Source organism: Ranitomeya imitator, chromosome 3 (assembly GCF_032444005.1).
Source record: "Ranitomeya imitator isolate aRanImi1 chromosome 3, aRanImi1.pri, whole genome shotgun sequence".
In the NCBI taxonomy this organism is placed as follows: domain Eukaryota; kingdom Metazoa; phylum Chordata; class Amphibia; order Anura; family Dendrobatidae; genus Ranitomeya; species Ranitomeya imitator.
In genome coordinates this window covers 357,515,973-357,542,282 of record NC_091284.1, presented here as the reverse complement: position 1 = coordinate 357,542,282, position 26,310 = coordinate 357,515,973, and the positions used below count along the sequence as shown (strand labels likewise).

General features: G+C 43.0%; 1 protein-coding gene across 5 annotated transcripts in view; it reads right to left on the bottom strand.

Annotated features, from left to right (window-relative positions):
* The window catches only part of MAP7D1 (MAP7 domain containing 1), a 129,883-nt gene that overhangs the window by 27,715 nt on the left and 75,858 nt on the right, over positions 1-26,310 (bottom strand). The window contains exons 4-11 of one of the 5 annotated variants that reach the window (XM_069756863.1): positions 25,791-25,954; positions 19,939-20,053; positions 19,351-19,461; positions 16,038-16,160; positions 15,805-15,944; positions 2,002-2,135; positions 1,620-1,927; positions 1,309-1,531 (exon numbers count right to left, since the gene is read on the bottom strand). In XM_069756863.1, coding sequence (XP_069612964.1) covers positions 1,309-1,531; positions 1,620-1,927; positions 2,002-2,135; positions 15,805-15,944; positions 16,038-16,160; positions 19,351-19,461; positions 19,939-20,053; positions 25,791-25,954 — 1,318 coding nt within the window. The remainder of the gene's footprint in view (positions 1-1,308; positions 1,532-1,619; positions 1,928-2,001; positions 2,136-15,804; positions 15,945-16,037; positions 16,161-19,350; positions 19,462-19,938; positions 20,054-25,790; positions 25,955-26,310) is intronic. The other 4 variants (XM_069756864.1, XM_069756865.1, XM_069756866.1 and 1 more) reach the window with 4 other exon arrangements.

The window sequence follows — 26,310 nt, the reverse complement described above, 5'->3', positions numbered from 1 at the left end:
CCTCTGTAGTTACTTTCATGCAGTCTTCTCTTTATGGTAGATTTAGATATTGATACACCGACCTCCTGGAGAGTGTTGTTCAGTTGGTTGGCTGTTGTGAAGGGATTTCTCTTCACCATGGAGATTATTCTGCGATCATCCACCACTGTTGTCTTTCGTGGGCACCCAGGTCTTTTTGCATTGATAAGTTCACCAGTGCTTTCTTTCTTTCTCAGGATGTACCAAACTGTAGATTTTGCCACTGCTAATATTGTAGCAATTTCTCGGATGGGTTTTTTCTGTTTTCGCAGCTTAAGGATGGCTTGTTTCACCTGCATGGAGAGCTCCTTTGACCGCATGTTTACTTCACAGCAAAACCTTCCAAATGGAAGCACCACACCTCAAATCAACTCCAGGCCTTTTATCTGCTTAATTGAGAATGACATAATGAAGGGTTTTGCCCACACCTGTCCATGAAATAGCCTTGGAGTCAATTGTCCAATTACTTTTGGTCCCTTTAAAAACAGGGTGGCACATGTTAAGGAGCTGAAACTCCTAAACCCTTCATCTAATTTTAATGTGGATACCCTCAAATGAAAGCTGAAAGTCTGAACTTCAACTGCATCTGAATTGTTTTGTTTAAAATTCATTGTGGTAATGTCTATAACCAAAATTAGAAAAATGTTGTGTCTGTCCAAAAATATATGGACTTAACTGTAATAAAGGTAAATTGAGGTTTCTGGAACAGCGATACATATGCAACAATACTTCTGTAAAGGAGTGTGAATATGTGGGAATCTGTGAACAATTTAAGAAAACTTGCTAATTTATACAGGGTGTAGCAGAAATGTTGTGAATCAATTCATGGGACAAGCAATCTGTGGCCATCTGACAGGGCAGGAGTCCTACGAACCTCTTCTTACCTGCCTACAACTCACGTTCTACTTTTGATTAGCAAGACTAGTGCCACACTGGATGTACGTCACACGCGGTAATGACGTTGTTCCAGGATAGCTAATATAAAGAGGAGTCAGGGATGCCCTTAGGTAAAAGCTGGCTGTTGTCAACAGATTGCCAACGTGGACTCTGAACCAGTCCTGCAAATCGATTTGCACCATCTCTAGTAAGTAGTAATGTAATGCCATGTTCTTACTTGCAGGATCCAACATATCCACGTATGAATATAAAGATTCCCTTGAAGTGCCTCTATTTGGTGTTTTTCAATCACAAAAATGCCAATTGTTGCTCTGTACATTGCAAACCACACTTATCACAAAGTAGTCCCTGGCTGTTCCCCAACCCCCAAAAGCTATATCTTTAAGTTTTCACCTTTCTTGTTCTTCTCTCTCCCTCTTCTCCTGCTCCTCCTTCTCTCTTTGCTCTCTTGCCTGCCGTCTCTTCTCTGCAAGTAGACGGGCAGCCTCCTCTTTATCAGTTGTGCCTGCCATTGGCTTGCTTGGAGAGGGAGCTGGGGAAGACACATTCACTGTAGCAGAAATAGGCATGACGGCTTGTGCAGGAGTAGCAGGACTTGAAACTGTAGTTGAATTGTCTGGAATATAAAAGGTACTATTTTAATAAAATATTTACAGAGAGACACATTTAAGCTGATGGTAGACGTCCAGCTGCCCGGTACAAACCTATATTTGGTGAGATGGTAGAAGAGGCACTCTCTGGTCGTTCCTGGGCTTTTGTGGTTTCCTCCAGTTGAGGTGCAGGCGATGGCTGTCTCTCTTTGTCAACTTTATTTTCTGCTTTCTTCTCTTTGACCTTTCCTGGTGTCTTCTCTTCCTTCAGTTTATCTGTCTTTGTTTTAGACTTGGGTGTCACCTGAGCACCCTTTGGGGAAGGCTGTTTTGGGGTTAGTGGTGCAGATGGACTTGGAAAGGGTGAAACTGGCCGCCTGGTAGGGGTAGATGGCGAGGATGGACGATTTTTAGACTTCAAACTGCAGAAATTGACAAAAACCATTACTAACAGATTCCAAGTAGACAAAAACTTGCCTTCTTTAGTAAAACTGACCTTTTGTCAGGTGTGGAGGATATGCGGCTTTTAGTTGTAGGAAGTGACTGGCGTTTTTTCAGGATACGTTCCCTACCTAGAGCACTTCTTTCACGCTCATTTTCTCTATCTTTCTCCTTCTTTTCTTTCTTTTTCTAAGGATTACAAGAGATGAATTAACCAAGCATATTTATAGCAAAAATGTATTAAATCAATCTCATTTCTACAGAATGTAACAAATTAAAAATAAAATCCTAGAATCTCAATGGGATGACTTATGGTCTGATAACATATTTAACAGATACTTTGTATTTTAACTTAAAGGAAACCTGTCGGCAGGATTGTGCACAGTAACCTACGGACACTGTCAGGTCGATGTCATTATACTGAATAAAATAATACCTTGGGTGATGAAATCCTTCTTATGGTTCTGGTTTAATCTTTATTTTCAGTTCTGAGTTAATGGCATGCTCGTGCTCTGGGGCGGCCTGTGGGGGGGCTTCATGTAGTGTTCTGATTAGGTATTCATAATGCAGCCTGCTGACAGGTCACTGATCCCTCACTGACCTGCCCCTTAGTTTACATAATGAATATTATATGCACATACTAAAAAAAAAAAAAAAAAAAATCAGCATAATCGCATGTGTACTGTGTTTATAAATAATGTGGTTAAGCTTACCCTATTAAAAAAATCCATTTGAAAATAGCGCCTGTCACGGATCCCTACTCCGTGGTGTCGCTTATTCGTCACGTGCCTGCTCTCACATGTAACTTGGGGTTGTGCCTGCAAGGGTTAATCTATCTCCCCACCCTTAGTCCAGCATTCAACCTCTGTCCTATGCTGTAATGGGAGCATAAATCACACACTGACCCAGGCCACACACCCGCTCATACACTCTGCCACCACTCACCGAATACACGGGCGGTGAGTCCCGGACTAATAATAATACTAATAAAAATATGTCTATCACTCATAAGGTTCACACACCTTAGGCTATGGATTCTTTTAGAACATTCAAGGTTCAACTTGCTAAAGTTTTATACTTTAATAACAAAAGGTTCAATGCTTACAATAAGAAAAAGGTATAAAAATATGATAATAAAAAGACATACAACTTAAGCAAAACAGTGTCAAAATAAACAGAAGAAAAACTTACAGAAATCATCTAACTAGTAGTTTGCTTTCTGCTTCCTGAGGGGGAGGAGGTGAATGGAGTTGGTAGAACACATCAGCTTCTCAGGCTGCCCTCACATGTGAACACAATTCTCTGTCTGCAGCCTAAATTTATAACTTTGGTCTGAGGTCAGGTTTCTAGACTGGCCCCTCAGGTTAATATCATAATTGCTGGCTTGTTGATTGGCCACAGCCGCTCTACTAATGAATATATATATTATTTTCCTCTTGAGACACTTGTGACCAGGTTCCCAGGAATACATCACCTCAGGCCGCAATTTAGCATCTCCCCTCCAAGACCTCAGAGGTGCCAAATGTTAGCTTTCTTCTTGGCTCTAGCTAGACCTCCTGGTGTGATATGGAGACACAATTTCTACTAGTCCCAAGGAAGTACCTATTAACTAGGTGCGACTTGTTTTCAGGACAGGTGTTACATTATCACTAGTCACACATATAACCCTAGACATAGGTCACTACACACACACCACATATATATATATATATATATATATATATATATATATATATATATATATATATATATATATATATATATACACATATACACATACACACACACCGTATATACTCGAGTATAAGCCGAGATTTTTGGGCTGAAAGTGCCCTTCTCGGCTTATACTCGAGTCACGGTGGGTGGCAGGGTCGGCGGGTGAGGGGGAGAGGGCACTGAGGCATACTCACCTAGTCCCGGCGCTCCTGACGTTCCCCTTGCCCATCCCACGGTCTCCGGGTGCTGCAGCTCTTCCCCTCTTCAGCGGTCACGTGGGACCGCTCATTAAACTCATGAATATGGACTCCACTCCCATAGGGGTGGAGCCACATATTCATTCCTCTGAGCGGTGCCAGTGACCGCTGACAGGAAGAGCTGCGGCACCCGGGGACAGTGTGACAGGCAGGGGCAGCGTCAGGAGCGCCGGGACTAGGTGAGTATTATATTCACCTGTCCCCGTTCCAGCCGCCGGGCGCCGCTCCATCTTCCCGGCGCCGCTCCGTCTTCCCGGCGTCTCTGCGCTCTGACTGTTCAGGTCAGAGGGCGCGATGACGCATATAGTGTGCGCGGCTCCCTCTGCCTGATCAGTCAGTGCAGAGAAACGCCGGGACGAGACGCCGGAACAAGACGCCGGGAGCTGCAATCAAGAGAGGTGAGTATGGCTTTTTTTTTTTTTTTTTTATTATTGCAGCAGCAGCAATGGCACAGATATATATGGAGCATCTATGGGGCAAAAATGAACGGTGCAGAGCACTATATGGCACAGCTATGGGGAAATCAAGAACGGTGCAGAGCACTATATGGCACAGCTATGAGGCAAGAAAGAACGGTGCAGAACACTATATGGCACAGCTATGGGGCAAGAACGGTGCAGAGCACTATATGGCACAGTTATGGGGCAAGAATGAACGGTGCAGAGCACTATATGGCACAGCTATGGGGCAATAATGAACAGTGCAGAGCATTATATGTGGCACATCTTTATATGGAGCATCTATGGGGCAATAATGAACAGTATGGAGCATCTATTTTTATTTTTGAAATTCACCGATAGCTGCTGCATTTTCCACCCTAGGCTTATTCTCGAGTCAATAAGTTTTCCCAGTTTTTTGTGGCAAAATTAGGGGGGGTCGGCTTATACTCGGGTCGGCGTATACGAGATATAGATTATATATATATATATATATATATATATATATATATATATATATATATATATATATATACATATACACACACACCCATATTTCATCACAGCGCCCATCACGCCTGTGCAGTAGCAGCTATTGGTCATATAGTGGTGATCCGATAGCTGCTATTGTGTGGCACCCCAGGAGTTCAGGTACCACAATGGTATTGCCTTACTCTCGGCGAGGGTAATGCCATGCCTGGAGACAGGAGGGATCCCTTTGGCAGGTAACCTTACATGCAACACATTCTGACTCCAGGCCAGAAGGAGGAGCTCTACACCCGACTTGAGGGGAGCTTCTCTCTGGTCAGGAGGAGGAGGCTGCGAGTGGGCCTCCTTGAGCCAGAGTGCAGAAACCGGGTACCGGAAGCCCGAGGCTGTGGGGGAACTGCAAGCCCCGCAGCATAACAGGAGGGCATAGGACTACACGTAAATTGGCCACACCATACCTGAAGCACAGCAGCAATTTAGAGCCTGGAGTCACCGTGCCAGAGACCCCAAGTGAACAGATCAGGCTGGCTGCTGTGCAGGTACCTGTCCCAGGACAGGAGAGAGAAAAGGGTACCTTGCTAGGACTACAGGCAGCAAGGGACCAGAAAGCAGCGCAGAATTGGAAGGCCCCTAACCTGACCTGCCAAAAGGATCCTTTTTTTTTTTTTTTTTTTTTTTTAACCCCTTCATGACCCAGCCTATTTTGACCTTAAAGACCTTGCCGTTTTTTGCAATTCTGACCAGTGTCCCTTTATGAGGTAATAACTCAGGAACGCTTCAACGGATCCTAGCGGTTCTGAGATTGTTTTTTCGTGACATATTGGGCTTCATGTTAGTGGTAAATTTAGGTCAATAAATTCTGCGTTTGTGATAAAAACGGAAATTTGGCGAAAATTTTGAAAATTTCGCAATTTTCACATTTTGAATTTTTATTCTGTTAAACCAGAGAGATATGTGACACAAAATAGTTAATAAATAACATTTCCCACATGTTTACTTTACATCAGCACAATTTTGGAAACAAAATTTTAATTTTGTTAGGAAGTTATAAGGGTTAAAATTTGACCAGCGATTTCTCATTTTTACAACAAAATTTACAAAACCATTTTTTTTAGGGACCACCTCACATTTGAAGTCAGTTTGAGGGGTCTATATGGCTGAAAATACTCAAAAGTGACACCATTCTAAAAACTGCACCCCTCAAGGTACTCAAAACCACATTCAAGAAGTTTATTAACCCTTCAGGTGCTTCACAGCAGCAGAAGCAACATGGAAGGAAAAAATGAACATTTAACTTTTTAGTCACAAAAATTATCTTTTAGCAACAATTTTTTTATTTTCCCAATGGTAAAAGGAGAAACTGAACCACGAAAGTTGTTGTCCAATTTGTCCTGAGTACGCTGATACCTCATATGTGGGGGTAAACCACTGTTTGGGCGCACGGCAGGGCTTGGAAGGGAAGGAGCGCCATTTGACTTTTTGAATCAAAAATTGGCTCCACTCTTTAGCGGACACCATGTCACGTTTGGAGAGCCCCCGTGTGCCTAAAAATTGGAGCTCCCCCACAAGTGACCCCATTTTGGAAACTAGACGCCCCAAGGAACCTATCTAGATGCATAGTGAGCCCTTTAAACCCCCAGGTGCTTCACAAATTGATCCGTACAAATGAAAAAGTACTTTTTTTTCACAAAAAAATTCTTTTAGCCTCAATTTTTTCATTTTCACATGGGCAACAGGATAAAATGGATCGTAAAATGTGTTGGGCAATTTCTCCTGAGTACACCAATACCTCACATGTGGGGGTAAACCACTGTTTGGGCACTCGGCAGGGCTCGGAAGGGAAGGCGTGCCATTTGACTTTTTGAATGGAAAATTAGCTCCAATTGTTAGCGGACACCATGTCGCGTTTGGAGAGCCCCTGTGTGCCTAAACATTGGAGCTCCCCCACAAGTGACCCCATTTTGGAAACTAGACCCCCCAAGGAACTTATCTAGATGCATATTGAGCACTTTAAACCCCCAGGTGCTTCACAGAAGTTTATAACGCAGAGCCATGAAAATCAAAAATAATTTTTCTTTCCTCAAAAATGATATTTTAGCCTGGAATTTCCTATTTTGCCAAGGATAATAGGACAAACTGGACAACAATATTTGGGGTCCAATTTCTCCTGAGTACGCTGATACCCCATATGTGGGGGTAAACCACTGTTTGGGCGCACAGCAGGGCTCGGAAGGGATGGCACGCCATTTGGCTTTTTAAATGGAAAATTAGCTCCAATCATTAGCGGACACCATGTCACGTTTGGAGAGCCCCTGTGTGCCTAAACATTGGAGATCCCCCAGAAATGACACCATTTTGGAAACTAGACCCCCAAAGGAACTAATCTAGATGTGTGGTGAGGACTTTGAACCCCCAAGTGCTTCACAGAAGTTTATAACGCAGAGCCATGAAAATAAAAAAAAAAAATTATTTTCTCAAAAATGATCTTTTAGCCTGCAATTTTTTATTTTCCCAAGGGTAACAGGAGAAATTTGACCCCAATACTTGTTGTCCAGTTTCTCCTGACTACGGTGATACCCCATATGTGGGGGTAAACTACTGTTTGGGCACATGCCGGGGCTTGGAATTGAAGTAGTGACGTTTTGAAATGCAGACTTTGATGGAATGCTCTGCGGGCGTCACGTTGCGTTTGCAGAGCCCCTGATGTGCCTAAACAGTAGCAACCCCCCACAAGTGACCCCATTTTGGAAACTAGACCCCGAAAGGAACTTATCTAGATGTGTGGTGAGCACTTTGAACCCCCAAGTGCTTCATAGAAGTTTATAATGCAGAGCTGTGAAAATAATAAATACGTTTTCTTTCCTCAAAAATAATTATTTAGCCCAGAATTTTTTATTTTCCCAAGGGTTACAGGAGAAATTGGACCCCAAAAGTTGTTGTCCAGTTTCTCCTGAGTACGCTGATACCCCATGAGTGGGGGTAAACCACTGTTTGGGCACACGTCGGGGCTCAGAAGGGAAGTAGTGACTTTTGAAATGCAGACTTTGATGGAATGGTCTGCGGGCGTCACATTGCGTTTGCAGAGCCCCTGGTGTGCCTAAACAGTAGAAACCCCCACAAGTGACCCCATTTTAGAAACTAGACCCCCCAAGGAACTTATCTAGATATGTGGTGAGCACTTTGAACCCCCAAGTGCTTCACAGACGTTTACAACGCAGAGCCGTGAAAATAAAAAATCATTTTTCTTTCCTCAAAAATTATGTTTTAGCAAGCATTTTTTTAGATTCACAAGGGTAACAGGAGAAATTGGACCCCAGTAATTGTTGCGCAGTTTGTCCTGAGTATGCTGGTACCCCATATGTGGGGGTAAACCACTGTTTGGGCACACGTCAGGGCTCGGAAGTGAGGGAGCACCATTTGACTTTTTGAATACGAGATTGGCTGGAATCAATGGTGGCGCCATGTTGCGTTTGGAGACCCCTGATGTGCCTAAACAGTGGTAACCCCTCAATTCTACCTCCAACACTAACCCCAACACACCCCTAACCCTAATCCCAACTGTAGCCATAACCCTAATCACAACCCTAACCACAACCCTAACCCTAAGGCTATGTGCCCACGTTGCGGATTCGTGTGAGATATTTCCGCACCATTTTTGAAAAATCCGCGGGTAAAAGGCACTGCGTTTTACCTGCGGATTTTCCGCGGATTTCCAGTGTTTTTTGTGCGGATTTCACCTGCGGATTCCTATTGAGGAACAGGTGTAAAACGCTGCGGAATCCGCACAAAGAATTGGCATGCTGCGGAAAATACAACGCAGCGTTTCCGCGCGGTATTTTCCGCACCATGGGCACAGCGGATTTGGTTTTTCATATGTTTACATGGTACTGTAAACCTGATGGAACTCTGCTGCGAATCCGCAGCGGCCAATCCGCTGCGGATCCGCAGCCAAATCCGCACCGTGTGCACATAGCCTAATTCTAAAGGTATGTGCACACGCTGCGGAAAACGCTGAGGATCCGCAGCAGTTTCCCATGAGTTTACAGTTCAATGTAAACCTACGGGAAACAAAAATCGCTGTACACATGCTGCGGAAAAACTGCACATTCCGCAGCATGTCACTTCTTTGTGCGGATTCCGCAGCGGTTTTACAACTGCTCCAATAGAAAATCGCAGTTGTAAAACCGCAGTGAAATGCGCAGAAAAAAACGCGGTAAATCCGCCATAAATCCGCAGCGGTTTAGCACTGCGGATTTATCAATCCGGTTTAGCACTGCGGATTTATCAAATCCGCAGCGGAAAAATCCGCAGAGGACCAGAATACGTGTGCACATACCGAAACCCTAACCCTAGCCCTAACCCTACCCCTACCCCTAGCCCTACCCCTATTCTAACATTAGTGGAAAAAAAAAATTTCTTTATTTTTTTATTGTCCCTACCTATGGGGGTGACAAAGGGGGGGGGGGGGGATCATTTATTATTTTTTTTTATTTTGATCACTGAGAGATTATATCTCAGTGATCAAAATGCACTTTGGAACGAATCTGCCGGCCGATTCGGCGGGCGCACTGCGCATGCGCCCGCCATTTTGGAAGATGGCGGCGCCCAGGGAGAAGACGGACGGGACCCCGGCTGGATCGGTAAGTATGATGGGGTGGGAAGGACCACGGGGGAGGGGGGGGGGGATCGGAGCACGGGGGGGGAGTCGGAGCGCGGGAGGGGTGGAACGGGGCACGGGGGGCGTGGAACGGAGCACGGGGGGGCTGGAATGGAGCACGGGGGGGGGTGGAACGGAGCACCGGGGGGGTGGATCGGAGTGCAGGGGGGGTGATTGGAGCACGGGGGGGGGGGCGATTGGAGCACGGGGGAGCGGACAAGAGCACGGGGAGGAGCGGAGCACTGGACGGAGGGGAGCCGGAGCAGTGTACCGGCCAGATCGGGGGGCTGGGGGGGGGGCGATCGGTGGGGTGGGGGCACTTTAGTATTTCCAGCCATGGCCGATGATATTGCAGCATCGGCCATGGCTGGATTGTAATATTTCACCAGTTATAATAGGTGAAATATTACAAATCGCTCTGATTGGCAGTTTCACTTTCAACAGCCAATCAGAGCGATCGTAGCCATGAGGGGGTGAAGCCACCCCCCCTGGGCTAAACTACCACTCCCCCTGTCCCTGCAGATCGGGTGAAATGGGAGTTAACCCTTTCACCCGATCTGCAGGGACGCGATCTTTCCATGACGCCACATAGGCGTCATGGGTCGGATTGGCACCGACTTTCATGACGCCTACGTGGCGTCATGGGTCGGGAAGGGGTTAACTCAAATGTTTTTTATTAAATATAAGAGTACAATAAAACATTTCACATTAAGGTATACATTTCCATTTTTCCTACTTTTAACCCTCCCTTACCCATCCCGCCCCCCTCCTTCCCTTTTAGACAGCTCACGCCTTCCTCTTAACATATCCTGTAGTATTATATACGTTATCCATACAATAACTTTTATTTGTACACGAGTACACCATAAATATATAGGCAAACCCTCTTCAGGCCTAACTTCTCTTAGCCTCCCCTAGCCTAGATCCAGCCAGGGCATCCACAATTTATCAAACAGGCCCATCTTCCCTCTTTTCTGATATACACCCTTTTCCAGGGTAATCACCTGCTTCACATATTTAAGATATTCTCCCCTTAAGGGAAGTTCCTCTTTGATCCAATTTTTGGCTATGACCTTTCGAGCCAGTCTAGCGATTGCTATTTTCAGCTTGTTATCCACAGTTATCTCTTCCACGTACCCCAGCACGCACATCAAAGGTTCTCTTGGAATTACACATCTGTATGCCCCTTCTATCCGGCTTACAACCACCAACCAAAAAGCAGTCAATCTCGGACACGACCATAACATATGAAACATTCCAGCACGATCATTCCTACATCTAGGGCATTCCGAGTCAGATCTCAGCCCAGCTCTATACAGGACATCCGGAGACCTATATACTCTGTGTACAATATAAAGCTGGGAGAGCCTATACGGCTCATTCAGTGATCGCTTCGGTATCTATTCTAATACAGACTCCCACGTTTCATCCTCTAAACGACCCAGCTCTCTTTCCCATTTAGCCCTCGCACCAATCAGATATTCTAATAGGTGAGTGTGAAGCAGATCCTTATATAAAGATGAAATAGCACCCCTCGTTGTCCCCACTCCACAGATGTAGTCTTATACTAAGTCGTTTGGAATTTAGAAACAATCCCTCTCATTCTGGGCCACAAACACATGCCATACTTGTGCAAATTGGAACCCCCCAGATCCCTTAAGACCATATTCCGACTGTAGCTGGGAAAAGGATTTCAACTCCCGTCGCTCTAAAATCTGACAGGCATACCGTATCCCCCTGGCTTGCCATTCTGGTATTTGTCCCATCGCCAAAAACTCCGGTAGATTATTATGAAGAAAACCTGGTCAGACAAGCAACCCCGCGAATTTGTTTAACTCTCCCCCATACTTTATATATCAGAAATAATGTTGGGTATTTCTTCCCCAGTATCCCTAGGGATCCATCTTCCAGACACTGTACCGCCGGACTTCTCTTCACCACCCTTTCTATCAAAAGTTGTGCTATATTGGTAGACGACTCATGTTCCCAGCCCTTTAAATGCTGACATTGGGCCGCCAAGAAATATATTTCAGTGTTAGGTAAAGCCAAGCCTCCCGCGTCCTTAGCGCGTTGAAGCGTCTCCAATCTAATTCGCGGGTGTTGCCTCCCCCACACCAGGCCTCTAAATAAAGAGTTAATCAATTTGAATTTTACACGTGGTATCCAGATAGGTGAATTATGGAGAACATACAGTATCTTAGGCATCAGAATCATCTTAATGAGATTAATTCGGCCTACAACAGATAAATGCAACTTAAACCAAGCTCCTACCTTTGCCTTAAGAGTTCCCAGCACCGGTGTAAGATTCATATGTAAGTAATTCGCGATCGGCAAAGAGATTAGTATCCCCAAATATTTGAATTGATCTGCTACTTTAAGTCTACCCCCCTCCACAGAATCTCCCAACTCACCCTCTGCATCATCCACCATAAACAGAGTTGACTTATTCCAATTTATTTTAAGCCCCGACAAAGCACTAAATCCCTCGATGAGCTGAATTGCATTACTCAATGAATCATGTGGATCACTCAAGAACAGCAGTATATCATCCGCATAAAGCGCAATCTTTTCCTCTATCAATCCATATTTAAACCCAGAGACCTCAGCGGACTGTCGGATCTTGGCGGCCAGCGGCTCCACGGCTAAAGCAAACAAAAGAGGGGAGAGCGGGCACCCCTGTCTCATCCCTCTATGTAGCCTTATCGTGTGAGAAAGCTCCCCATTCACTCTCACCCTAGCTGATGGTTGCGCGTACAATAGCTGAATCCAGGACAGAAATTGTGGGACGAAGCCAAAGAATTGCAATACCTGCCACAAGTATCCCCATTCCACACTGTCAAATGCCTTATGGGCATCTAAAGAAGCAATAACTCTATGCCCACCATTATCAGCCCCCTATTGTAAATTCAAAAAAAGCCTATGATTGACTGCCGTGGACCTGCCTGGCATAAAGCCAGATTGATCTGGATAAATCAATCCAGAAATAACACCGGATAATCAGGCCGCCAACACCCCAGCCAGAAGTTTACCATCCGTTGACAGAAGTTTACCACCCGTTGAGAGCAAAGAAATCGGGCGATATGATTCAGGCAGTCGTAAATCTTTATCTTCCTTCGGGATTACAACTATTATGGCCTCCCTCATAGAGGCTGGGAGAATCCCCCCATTCCTAGCCTCCTCCAAAACTACTCGTAATCTGGGTAGCAACACCTCCTCCATTTCCTTATAAATTTCAGCTGGCAATCCATCTGCTCCTGGGGCCTTAGTTCTTCGTCCATGATAGGTCCCTCCAAACTTTCCCTATCCTCCTCACTCAGTCTAGGGAGGACAATACCTTCTAGAAATGCAACGTTGTCAGTCCCCGATGGGTCCACACCAGAGGAGTATAGATCCGCGTAGAAGTCCGTAAAGACCCTTAAGATCTCAGAGGTCTCCGACACTTTTATACCGTTAACAGGCTCTAGTGAATGTACGAATGGTGTACCCCTCTGGGCCGACGCCACCAGCGAGAGCATATGACCCACTACCTCCCCTTCCTGGTCCAAAGGGATCCTTACTTGTTTTCAGGCTGGACTCCATCTACACCCGATACCGGTACCCTGGACTGAGGCTGAATACTATCTCAGTAAACCAGGTAAAGACTGCAACCCTGTGTCCTCCAATTATTTGCGGTATTCACCATCCCTGCCAAATACACCAGGAGCCCTGGGAACACTGCTTCACCTATGGGAAGCGACACCATCTTTGCTGCAGCACCATTGCCCCCAGAGGACCCCTTTAAGCAGCGTCAGTCACCTCTGACAGAGAACCACACATGGCGTCACGAACTTTCCTTATTTCCACAACCCCTTTAAAGACTGTCCCTTTTGCTTGGGCGCCCAGGGACACGGACCAGATTGTTGCCACCGTGACCACCCCTTTAATTGTGACCAGACCCGGTACCGAGTACCCCACTGCCCTGACTGGCAACTCAACTGCACAGGTGCTGGGGCACCATCATGGCAAATAAAAAAAAATTGTCCTCCTTCAAGATGGCTGTGCAATTGCAGCTATCGGATCACCTCTATATCACCAATAGCTGCTACTGCACAGGCGATGCAGGTGCCATCTTGGAGGAGGGTTTTTTTTTCCACTTCCAGCAAATGGCACAGGTGGCGCCTGCTCAATAGCAGCTATCGGATCACCTCTATACACACACCGATAACTGCACAGGCACGGCAGGCGCCATTTTCAAATGTTTTTTTTATTTCTGGATAGCCTCAACCACATTATTTATAAACACAGTACACACACGATTATGCTGCAGCGCAGGTGCCACGGCCGCCACCTGCCCGCAGAACTTTTTTTTTTTTCAGTATGTACATATAATATTCATTATGTAAACTAAGGGGCAGGTCACTGAGGATTGAGTGACCTGTCAGCAGGCTGCATTGTGAATACCTAATCAGAGCACCACATGAAGACCCCCCAGACCGCTCCGGAGCACGAGCATATCAATAACTCAAAAAAAGATTACACAACAACCACAAGACGGATTTCATCAACCAAGGTGTCATTTTAATCAGTATAATGGCGCCAACCAGACATTGTGTGTAGGTTACTGTGCTCAATTCTGCTGACAGCCAAAACGAGAACAGGATGCGCATAACAGTGGGATCAACCTTGACTAATAATCTTTATTAAATATATCAATATAAAAAGGCACAGGAAGACACGCAATTTAAAGGCCCACATGGCAAAAAAAACATTATCTAGGTCATGTGGATGCTATAAAGTGTTTAAATGATAATCTTTTCATTTATTTATTACCTGGAAGGACCATGTTTGGTCTGTTCTTTTCTTGCCATGTGGGCTTTTAAATGCTTTTAAATTGTGTGTCTTCCGGTGCCTTTTTGTATTGATATATTTAATAAAGATTATTAATTGGACGTGGTATATCTCGATTTTTCCAAAGCGTTTGATACCGTGCCGCACAAGAGGTTGGTACACAAAATGAGAATGCTTGGTCTGGGGGAAAATGTGTGTAAATGGGTTAGTAACTGGCTTAGTGATAGAAAGCAGAGGGTGGTTATAAATGGTATAGTCTCTAACTGGGTCGCTGTGACCAGTGGGGTACCGCAGGGGTCAGTATTGGGACCTGTTCTCTTCAACATATTCATTAATGATCTGGTAGAAGGTTTACACAGTAAAATATCGATATTTGCAGATGATACAAAACTATGTAAAGCAGTTAATACAAGAGAAGATAGTATTCTGCTACAGCTGGATCTGGATAAGTTGGAAACTTGGGCTGAAAGGTGGCAGATGAGGTTTAACAATGATAAATGTAAGGTTATACACATGGGAAGAAGGAATCAATGTCACCATTACACACTGAATGGGAAACCACTGGGTAAATCTGACAGTGAGAAGGACTTGGGGATCCTAGTTAATGATAAACTTACCTGGAGCAGCCAGTGCCAGGCAGCAGCTGCCAAGGCAAACAGGATCATGGGGTGCATTAAAAGAGGTCTGGATGCACATGATGAGAGCATTATACTGCCTCTGTACAAATCCCTAGTTAGACCGCACATGGAGTACTGTGTCCAGTTTTGGGCACCGGTGCTCAGGAAGGATATAATGGAACTAGAGAGAGTACAAAGGAGGGCAACAAAATTAATAAAGGGGATGGGAGAACTACAATACCCAGATAGATTAGCGAAATTAGGATTATTTAGTCTAGAAAAAAGACGACTGAGGGGCGATCTAATAACCATGTATAAGTATATAAGGGGACAATACAAATATCTCGCTGAGGATCTGTTTATACCAAGGAAGGTGACGGGCACAAGGGGGCATTCTTTGCGTCTGGAGGAGAGAAGGTTTTTCCACCAACATAGAAGAGGATTCTTTACTGTTAGGGCAGTGAGAATCTGGAATTGCTTGCCTGAGGAGGTGGTGATGGCGAACTCAGTCGAGGGGTTCAAGAGAGGCCTGGATGTCTTCCTGGAGCAGAACAATATTGTATCATACAATTATTAGGTTCTGTAGAAGGACGTAGATCTGGGTATTTATTATGATGGAATATAGGCTGAACTGGATGGACAAATGTCTTTTTTCGGCCTTACTAACTATGTTACTATGTTACTAATTGATCCCACTGTTATGCGTATCCTTTTCTCGTTTTGGTTTGCACTTTTACATATGCATATGGTGGATCCCTGATTTATATATTTGTGCCATGGCCACTACCCCTTTCTTTTTGCAATCCTGCTGACAGGTTCCCTTTAAATAAAGCCTCCAACATGTAGAGGCTAACTTACTGGGGATGAATCATTCCTTTTCCTTGGCGTTACATCAGGACTGCCGGCTGTGGTCCTACGACGCTCTGAGCAACGATGCTTGTGATTATTACATGGTGTAAGTGGACTTGCAGAGGCAGAACGGGGACATACATGCGCACCTGGTAAAGATATAAAAAGGTGTGAAAGTGAGAACACCAGAGAAAAAGGACCAAAGCGCAGTTTACCTACAGAAACACCACTGAAAATCTTACTCAATTCTCTGCTGTTACCAGGGAGCGTTGCAGCACTGCGACTTCGTGCTAGGAAGGACAAGGTGGGCGTCATCAGACGGTCAACAATACTGCTCTCCCATGGGCTCAGCTGCAAGCTCCTGTCTGCCAAGAGATAAGCCGGTCAATGCCACTAATAAATTAAAAAAACAGCAATTGTGAATAGGTAACAGCCACTAATAGGTAGTGAAAATAAAAATACTAAATGCTATTAATATATTTAAAAATATTACCATCACATAAAAAACGCTCATAGTTGAGAAAACGTGGATTAAATATTGATTATCAGGCATTAGAAGCCATTCTGGAGCACAGAATAGTAAATGTGCTGAAATTCTGGCTCAATTAGTGCCAAGAAACTGGCGTACATATCTTGTGCCAATTTTTTATGTCTTTTTAGACAGTCAAAAAAGAAGTAAAATTGCATCAAATGTTGGTACAAATTATTAGTCTAAATGTAACCCAACCAAGAGGGTATGTAAGGAAATGTGTCTAACTTGGGTATCAAGATGTGCCAAATCAACAATGTATGTGGCACAATGTCTGCATAGATAGTACAGGAGGACAAGTGCTTTATAGCAGCCTAAGATTGGCCGTAAACTGACAGAAACATCAGATTATTACTGTCTCCAGAAAGTGATGGGAGTATGGCCCCTTCCCTCAGCGGCCAGACAGTAACAGACAAGCTACAAAGAGTGTATTACCTGTGTGTATAGTGTTGGTATTATGCATTAGCTAGCCCAACAGCAGTACAATAGCTCCCACCTTCTAATAATATGTTACTGCTCATCCTGTCACAGTCTATACAGCAAAGCTAACAAATGATATGTAGAAACCAGGAAATGTTAACTTTGCTCCTGTTCTAATGGTCATTTTGAAAACAGATACAGTTAAGTCCATATATATTTGGACAGAGACAACATTTTTCTAATTGTGGTTATAGACATTACCACAATGAATTTTAAACAAAACAATTCAGGTGCAGTTGAAGTTCAGGCTTTCAGCTTTCATTTGAGGGTATCCACATTAAAATTGGATGAAGGGTTTAGGAGTTTCAGCTCCTTAACATGTGCCGTCCTGTTTTTAAAGGGACCAAAAGTAATTGGACAATTGACTCCTAGGCTATTTCATGGACAGGTGTGGGCAATCCCTTCGTTATTTCATTCTCAATTAAGCAGATAAAAGGCCTGGAGTTGATTTGAGGTGTGGTTCTTGCATTTGGAAGGTTTTGTTGTGAAGTAAACATGCGGTCAAAGGAGCTCTCCATGCAGGTGAAACAAGCCATCCTTAAGCTGCGAAAACAGAAAAAACCCATCCGAGAAATTGCTACAATATTAGGAGTGGCAAAATCTACAGTTTGGTACATCCTGAGAAAGAAAGAACGCACTGGTGAACTCATCAATGCAAAAAGACCTGGGCGCCCACGGAAGACAACAGTAGTGGATGATCGCAGAATAATCTCCATGGTGAAGAGAAACCCCTTCACAACAGCCAACCAAGTGAACAACACTCTCTAGGAGGTCGGCGTATCAATATCCAAATCTATCATAAAGAGAAGACTGCATGAAAGTAAATACAGAGGGTTCACTGCACAGCGCAAGCCACTCATAAGCATCAAGAATAAAAAGGCTAGACTAGACTTTGCTAAAAAGCATCTAAAAAAGCCAGCACAGTTCTGTAAGAACATTCTTTGGACAGATGAAACCAAGATCACCCTCTACCAGAATGATGGAAAGAGAATAGTATGTCGAAGGCGTGATACAGCTCATGATCCAAAGCATACCACATCATCTGTAAACCACGGCGGAGGCAGTGTGATGGCTTGGGCATGCATGGCTGCCAGTGGCACTGGGTCACTAGTGTGTATTGATGGTGACAGGACAGAAGCAGCCGAATGAATTCTGAGGTATTCAGAGACATACTGTGTGCTCAGATCCAGCGAAATGCAACAAAACTGATTGGTCGTCGTTTCATACTACAGATGGACAATGACCCAAAACATAATGCCAAAGCAACCCAGGAGTTTATTAAAGCAAAGAAGTGGAATATTCTTGAATGGCCAAGTCAGTCACCTGATCTCAACCCAATTGAGCATGCATTTCACTTGTTAAAGACTAAACTTCAGACAGAAAGACCCACAAACAAACAGCAACTGAAAACCATCGCAGTGAAGGCCTGGCAGAGCATCAAAAAGGAGGAAACACAGCGTCTGGTGATGTCCATGAGTTCAAGACTTCAGGCAGTCATTGCCAACAAAGGGTTTTCAACCAAGTACTAGAAATGAACATTTTATTTAAAATTATTGAATCTGTCCAATTACTTTTGGTCCCTTTAAAAACAGGGTGGCACATGTTAAGGAGCTGAAACTCCTAAACCCTTCATCCAATTTTAATGTGGATACCCTCAAATGAAAGCTGAAAGTCTGAACTTCAACTGCATCTGAATTGTTTTGTTTAAAATTCATTGTGGTAATGTCTATAACCAAAATTAGAAAAATGTGGTCGCTGTCCAAATATGTGTGGACTTAACTGTATATTTAAAAATGTTGGTTACATTCATATTATAGTCAATTCCCTTTAACATAGGCTGCAGGATATAGAAAATGTATACCTACTGCGAATTGCAAAACGTATTCCTTTGTAACCAATATTTTTGGAGAATTGTGGTGACAAAGCTACATGTTTCCTAGCACTTGAACACTCGGGTTTTATGGCATGACACTCTATAGTAACAGTGAAAAGATGGTGTAGTCATGAATTGTGATTTTCACTCAACATATCAATAGTTGGATAAGATTGCAGCAGTTATTTCATTTCAAGAGTTCGCGAGATCTTCAGATCCGCGGTAAGTCTAGTCGTATATTTACAAAAGAAAGGACAGGCCAGCAACTTTACTGTTCCACAATGACCAAGCTTCCTCCTCTGCTATCCGCCCTGGAAATAGTTGGGAGGCCAAAACTGGTAACTAACTACATTCCAGAGAAACAAAAAGCAATCCACAGTCTTAAGAGTCTTTTAGCCGCAAGTTTTTTATATTGTCTTTTTCATTTGTCTACACGGACTTGGCCATTAATAAACTTCTTGAAAAAAAAGGGTCTGCACATCCTAAAGCAGATGTCCTGCAGCAACACCCCAACTTCTTTGTGATCTTCAAGCAAGAAGCCTCCAATTCAACGCACACTGTAAATTCCAGGGCATGCTGAGGTCTAGGATGTCAGAACAACGCAAGGCCTGCTGTTACACAGATGAGGAAGAGCCATCCCTGCATAGAATGAGAAAACTTCCACAACACTTACTTCTGTTTGGCGAGTTCCATAAGGTGGCTGAGGATTTAGATAATCGCTTGTTGATTATTGAGTCTACATGCCTGGGAAGGTTTACGGCAGACACTGAGCATCTATTTACAGCTAAAGTTTAGGAGAAACAAGAAAAGCACAGCACAATACAATAAGTATCTGATGATTAGATCAGCCTTCTAGCCTTCATGCAACAACTACGTTTATAGAGATTTAGCCCCAGGCCCGACATACACATCGCCACCGGAGTGTAGTTGGCATAGCCATCCACCTAAAAGCTCAAAGTCCAGCCTCCCTTATTAACATGCAGCTATGGCTAAACTCTAAGCAGATGTTCCTTTTTTTTTTTCATATAGCGGGGGAATAAGCAGCATCCAAAGAACTCCATGAGAAACCATAAAAATCCAGCCTGTCCAATCCTTTTGTATTTTTTTTTTCCCAGCCTCAGATTTTAGGAGAATGTCTGACAGCCGACACAGACATTAGATTTTTTGTTGGATTAGCGGAACGCTAATGTCAACGCCGAAAGATAATTAGAAAGAATTCTTAAAAGGTACCGGTAAAATATGCTGTACTTCTTTTATTTACCCCCTTTATGTCCTGGAGAGCTCTGATTTAACGCACCAGCCCATGACCATCGCTGCTGACGAATCTCTGCCCAAGTCTTCTTTGTGGTACGGCTGACGGCTGCTTCATATTTCTCCTAACAGGTGACAATATAATACAGTTACAAAACACATGCAAAAGATAGAATAGGTTTAGACAAATGTGGGAAATACTAGATTTACCATTTCCACTGACAACTTCTGAACCACATGGAAAAATTAAAAAACGACCGCCAAACTTATCAACTAAGTTTCATCCTATATATCCCTAATTTACAGGGGATTGTTAGATACCTTTTTGGACAGACACCCATTGATGGCTAGATCTAAATGGACAAGGGATTTGGGAGACATATCGGATGATCAGTGGGAGTAGATTTTACAATATGTCCCTAGAACATCCATAAGTGAATCCGGGAGGGTGTCGCAGTTATTCACTATACATAGGGTATACAGGACCCTTGTGTGGAGGAAAAAGGCTGGACTAAGGATGCCCGAGATTTACGATGGATGAAGCTGACATTCTTCATAGGCTATGGTCTTGTCCAAGATTACAGGCTTTTTGGATTGTGGTCCTAAACTTAGTGGAAAGAGTGACGGAAACAACTATTACTCGAAATCCATTGACGTCTATTCTATGTATTCTTTATGCTGCAAGGAAGACCATCACATTGCACTGGTTGGATGAAAATCCTCCTACTAGGAAGGAATTTGTGAATAGAGTCAATTTTGTAGTTCTTATGGAACGGAGCGTATACATGAAAAGGGGCAAAATGAAACCCTATGAGACTATCCAGGGGGATGGCGGGACTTTCCTGGATTGGCCTCTGCAGAACTTGTCAGAGATAGGATATTAGGGTTATAGGACTCTGTGCAATACTGTAACACATGGATAAGGATTGCTGAAGTGTGCCACCAACAAGGAGAGACTTTATGAAGCAAGTGGACCATATTATTGCTTTGGAGAGGAGTATCTACGTTAGGAGGAACAACCTCTTTGACAGGTTGTGGAACCCGTGGCTTGAATCAATGTGATCTAAAGACCTTTTGCCCCATTGGGAGGATTATTGACAAGTCATCTTCCTTTTCTTGTACTTTTATATATGACAAAGTAGGGGGGGTCGACTCTTGACAGGTCTCTAGAGGGGGGGGGGGGGGGGGAAGGGGGGGCGGGAGTTTGGTTTGGGACTAAATATGTTTTCTTTAAAAAAGTATTGTACATTGGTATATTGCTGATAACAAAGTATCCCATTTATTGTTTATGTGCAATATTTATGGTTTAATAAAAAATATCTGATTTAAAAAAAAAAAAGGATTGCTGAAGCGTGACGGGGGGAGGATTCTTTGTTATGGGAGGGGGGAGGGGTGCGTTTGTAATATCTTCATCTATTAAAAAATGAGGTAAGTAATACTACTTGTATACTAATGCATGCTTATGTATGTAATGTCATCCTTTCTGTTTTCTTCAATAAAGAAATACTTCATTTTAAAAAAAAGTTTCATCCTAAAAAGAATAACCTCATAAATACTGGCATTGTCGGACTGGGATGCCAAGGTACCACCAGTTACATTGACGCCTGGGACCCACTGTTCAGCTGCATGCAAATATTACATTTCCCTCATTCATGAATAATAATAATAATAATTTTTATTTATATAGCGCCAACAAATTCCGCAGCACTTTACAATTAAATGCACTTGCACTCTTATATAATGATAAGCTGGGTAGTTTGTTATATATGTAATGAGATGCTGCCGTTGTCTGTACAGAGTGGATCAAGTGTATTGTGCATTAGTCACAGAGACATCCACTGCGAGGCTACAGAACATGCTAGAACGCACGTGTCCACCCTACAGGTAATGACATCGTTGTGTTGTCATTGATTCTTCATCATAATATCAAGGTTTTCTTATGTGTAATCACAGGTTTAGGACAGGCTAGCTGGATGCTAGGAGTATGAAGAAAAAAATGCCAATAAAAGTGAACACTGCCCCCTTCCTATAATCATTAAACTGTTCAGTACGGGCAGGTATCCACTAGATAAATAGCAAGACTTACCCAAGAAAACATGGTCTGTTGTGTAAAATTATAAATATGTAGTAATTAGAGGCATAACTATAATAGGTGGAGAGGTTGTAACTGAACCCGGGCCCTTTAAACTAGGGAAGTCCAAAGGTCCCTTTGCCCCATATGAAAGGACTATTACTATTAAATAGCTGTGTTACTTGAGGGCCACGTTGGAGATTTTGCATTGGCACCCGCAAGCTTCAAGTACTGGGAGTAACGCAGTTCTGTTTTATCAGTCTGTAGCCCAGATCAGTTTAAAGACTACTGTACACGGACACGCATAATTAGCTGATGGATTTTCTGAATTTTAGGCAATGTGCACACGTTTGGAATTGCCACGGAAATTTCCGCGGCAATTCCGCAACTCCCTGCCACGGGAAATACGCATGCAGAATTGGCATGCATATTCCCGCTAAACACTAGCGTTTTGTAAGCGTAATTAGCTTGCAGAATGCTAGTGTTTTCCAAGCGATCTGTAGCATCGCTTGGAAAACTGATTGACAGGTTGGTCACACTTGTCATAGGGTGTAACAAGTGTGACCAACTATTTACTATTGATGCTGCCTATGAAGCACCTCTCGTGTCTCCCCTTTTCCCCATAGTTTGTAAGCTTGCGAGCAGGGCCCTCATTCCTCTTGGTATCTGTTTTGAACTGTGATTTTTGTTATGCAGTAATGTCTATTGTCTGTACAAGTCCCCTCTATAATTTGTAAAGCGCTGCGGAATATGTTGGCGCTATATAAATACAAATTTTTATTATTATTATAATAGTAAAAGATGTAATGTTAAAAAAATTTTTTTTAAAAATTAAAAAATCGTGATATTCTCACCTTCCGGCGCCCCCCGAAGCCTTCCCGATCCTCGCGATGCTCCCGGCAACTCCCGTTCCCAGCGATGCCTCACAACAATGACCCCAGATGACGTAACATCACGTGAGACCGCTACGCCCTCATCACAGGTCATTGTCGCCAGGCATCACTGGGAACAGGAGCATCGCTAAGGCCTGGGCTGGATCCGGGGGCTGCCAGAAGGTGTAGATAGGTAGGTGTGTATGTGTGTGTGTATGTGTGTATGTGTGTGCGTGTATGTGTGTGTGCGTGTATGTGTGTGTGCGTGTATGTGTGTGTGCGTGTATGTGTGTGTGCGCGTATGTGTGTGTGTATATGTGTGTATTCATATGTGTGTGTGTGTGTGTGTGTGTGTGTGTGTGTGTGTGTGTGTGTGTGTGTGTGCGCGCATGTATATATATATATATATATATATATATATATATATATAGCTATAGAGAGAGAGAGATCTATCTATATATATATATATATAGATATAGAGAGAGAGATCCATATATATATATATATATATATATATATATATATATATATATATAAGATAGAGAGAGAGAGAGAGAAAAAATATATATTTTTTTTTTTCTCTCTCTCTCTCTCTTAGAGATATATATATATATATATATATATATATATATATATATATATATATATATATATATATATATATATATATATATACAGTTAGGTCCATATATATTTGGACAGAGACAACATTTTTCTAATTTTGGCTATAGACATTACCACAATGAATTTTAAACAAAACAATTTAGATGCAGTTGAAGTTGAGACTTTTAGCTTTCATTTAAGGGTATCCACATTAAAATTGGATGAGGGGTTTAGGAGTTTCAGCTCCTTAACATGTGCCACCCTGTTTTTAAAGGGACCACAAGTAATTGGACAATTGACTCCAAGGCTATTTCATGGACAGGTGTGGGCAATCCCTTCGTTATTTCATTCTCAATTAAGCAGATAAAAGGCCTGGAGTTGATTTGAGTTGTGGTGCTTGCATTTGGAAGGTTTTGCTGTGAAGTAAACATGCGGTCAAAGGAGCTCTCCATGCAGGTGAAACAAGCCATCCTTAAGCTGCGAAAACAGGAAAAACCCATCCGAGAAATTGCTACAATATTAGGAGTGGCAAAATCTACAATTTGGTACATCCTGGGAAAGAAAGAAAGCACTGGTGAACTTATCAATGCAAAAAGACCTGGGCGCCCACAGAAGACAACAGTGGTGGATGATCGCAGAATAATTTCCAGGATGAAGAGAAACCCCTTCACAACAGCTAACCAAGTGAACAACACTCTCCAGGAGGTCGGTGTATCAATATCTAAATCTACCATAAAGAGAAGACTGCATGAAAGTAAATACAGAGGGTTCACCGCACGGTGCAAGTCACTCATAAGCATCAAGAATAAAAACTCTAGACTGGACTTTGCTAAAAAACATCTAAAAAAGCCTGCGCAGTTCTGGAAGAACATTTTTTGGCCAGATGAAACCAAGATCAACCTCTACCAGAATGATGGAAAGAGAAAAGTATGGCGAAGGCATGGTACAACTCATGATCCAAAGCATACCACCTCATCTGTAAAACATGGCGGAGGCAGTGTGATGGCTTGGGCATGCATGGCTGCCAGTGGCACTGGGTCACTAGTGTTTATTGATGATGTGACACAGGACAGGAGCAGCAGAATTAATTCTGAGGTATTCAGAAACATACTGTGTGCTCAGATCCAGCCAAATGCAGCAAAACTGATTGGTCGTCATTTCATACTACAGATGGACAATGACCCAAAACATAAAGCCAAAGTAACCCAGGAGTTTATTAAAGCAAAGAAGTGGAATATTCTTGAATGGCCAAGTGAGTCATCTGATCTCAACCCAATTGAGCAAGCATTTCACTTGTTAAAGACTAAACTTCAGACAGAAAGGCCCACAAACAAACAGCAACTCAAAACCACTGTAGTGTAGGCCGGGCAGAACATCAAAAAGGAGGAAACACAGCGTCTGGTGATGTCCATGAGTTCAAGACTTCAGGCAGTCATTGCCAACAAAGGGTTTTCAACCAAGTACTAAAAATGAACATTTTATTTAAAATTATTGAATCTGTCCAATTACTTTTGGTCCCTTTAAAAACAGGGGTGGCACATGTTAAGGAGCTGAAACTCCTAAACCCTTCATCCAATTTTAATGTGGATACCCTCAAATGAAAGCTGAAAGTCTGTACTTCAACTGCATCTGAATTGTTTTGTTTAAAATTCATTGTGGTAATGTCTATAACCAAAATTAGAAAAATGTTGTCTCTGTCCAAATATATATGGACCTAACTGTATGTATATATATATATATATATCTCTTCTATATCTATCTATCTATATATAGTTCTTTTTTAAGGGCCTGGAGGAGAGTCTCCTCTCCTCCACCCTGGGTACCATCCGCACATGATCCGCTTACTTTGCGCATAGTGGGCATAGCCCCATGTGGGAAGTAAGGGGATCAATGCATTCCTATGTGTGCGGAATCGCGGCAATTCCGCACAAAGAATGAGCATGTATGTGTTTTCCCGCGATGCAATTCCGCCATGGAAAAATACGCCGCATTAGCACAGCATTGTGGAATCCCATTGAATTCAATGGGTTGTGTATGAGTTTTCGCAGCGAAAAAACGCGGCAAAAATGCATACAATCCGCAACATGTGCACATAGCCTTAAACTTCCTAAGCCATAATTCGTTACATTTGCATCCCTCCCACAGCTAATGAGAAATAATAAATCAGACATTCCAATGAAAATGAGAAAATGCATATACTGAACTATAATTATTCTGCATTTCTTTCGGTGATTTCTATTGCTACTGAAGCCCAGTACAGTCATATTAACAGTAGGAGAAGCCAGCACATAGCACTGACTGCTCACACTGACGTACCTTATTCTTCTCAAACTTTAACCTTTGCCGTTCCTCCAGTATGACCCTTCTCCTCTCCGCCTTCAGCCTCTGTTCTTCTAGCTTCTTCTTCCTGTCTTGTATTTGTTTCTCTCGAAGTTGTTTTGCCTTTTCCTCTTTCTCTAGCCACACATTCTTCTTGGCAGCTGCAGGTAATTAGAAAGAGTGGTTAGAGATCATGCTTGAGATGAGGAAAGTCTGTACTATCCATTTGGATATATAGTTGCATAAATATAGAAGTTTGGTCTCAGGGAATTAGAATCTTCAGTTCTCCTGAAAATCCATCAGCAAAATATGCTGCCATTAATAACAGCCTGCATTTTGCTGATGGGCAGCCATAGTAGCTACTGTACAGTAATAGTACACATGAAGGAACTACTGGTCATACAATTCCTAGTATATAGGTGTGATTTCCTAACTTTCCTGGTTAAAGGGCTGGTCTAGAGCAGAAATAAAATGTGTCCTCAAATGTGTCTAAATTAGTCAGTACTACAACTTCTTC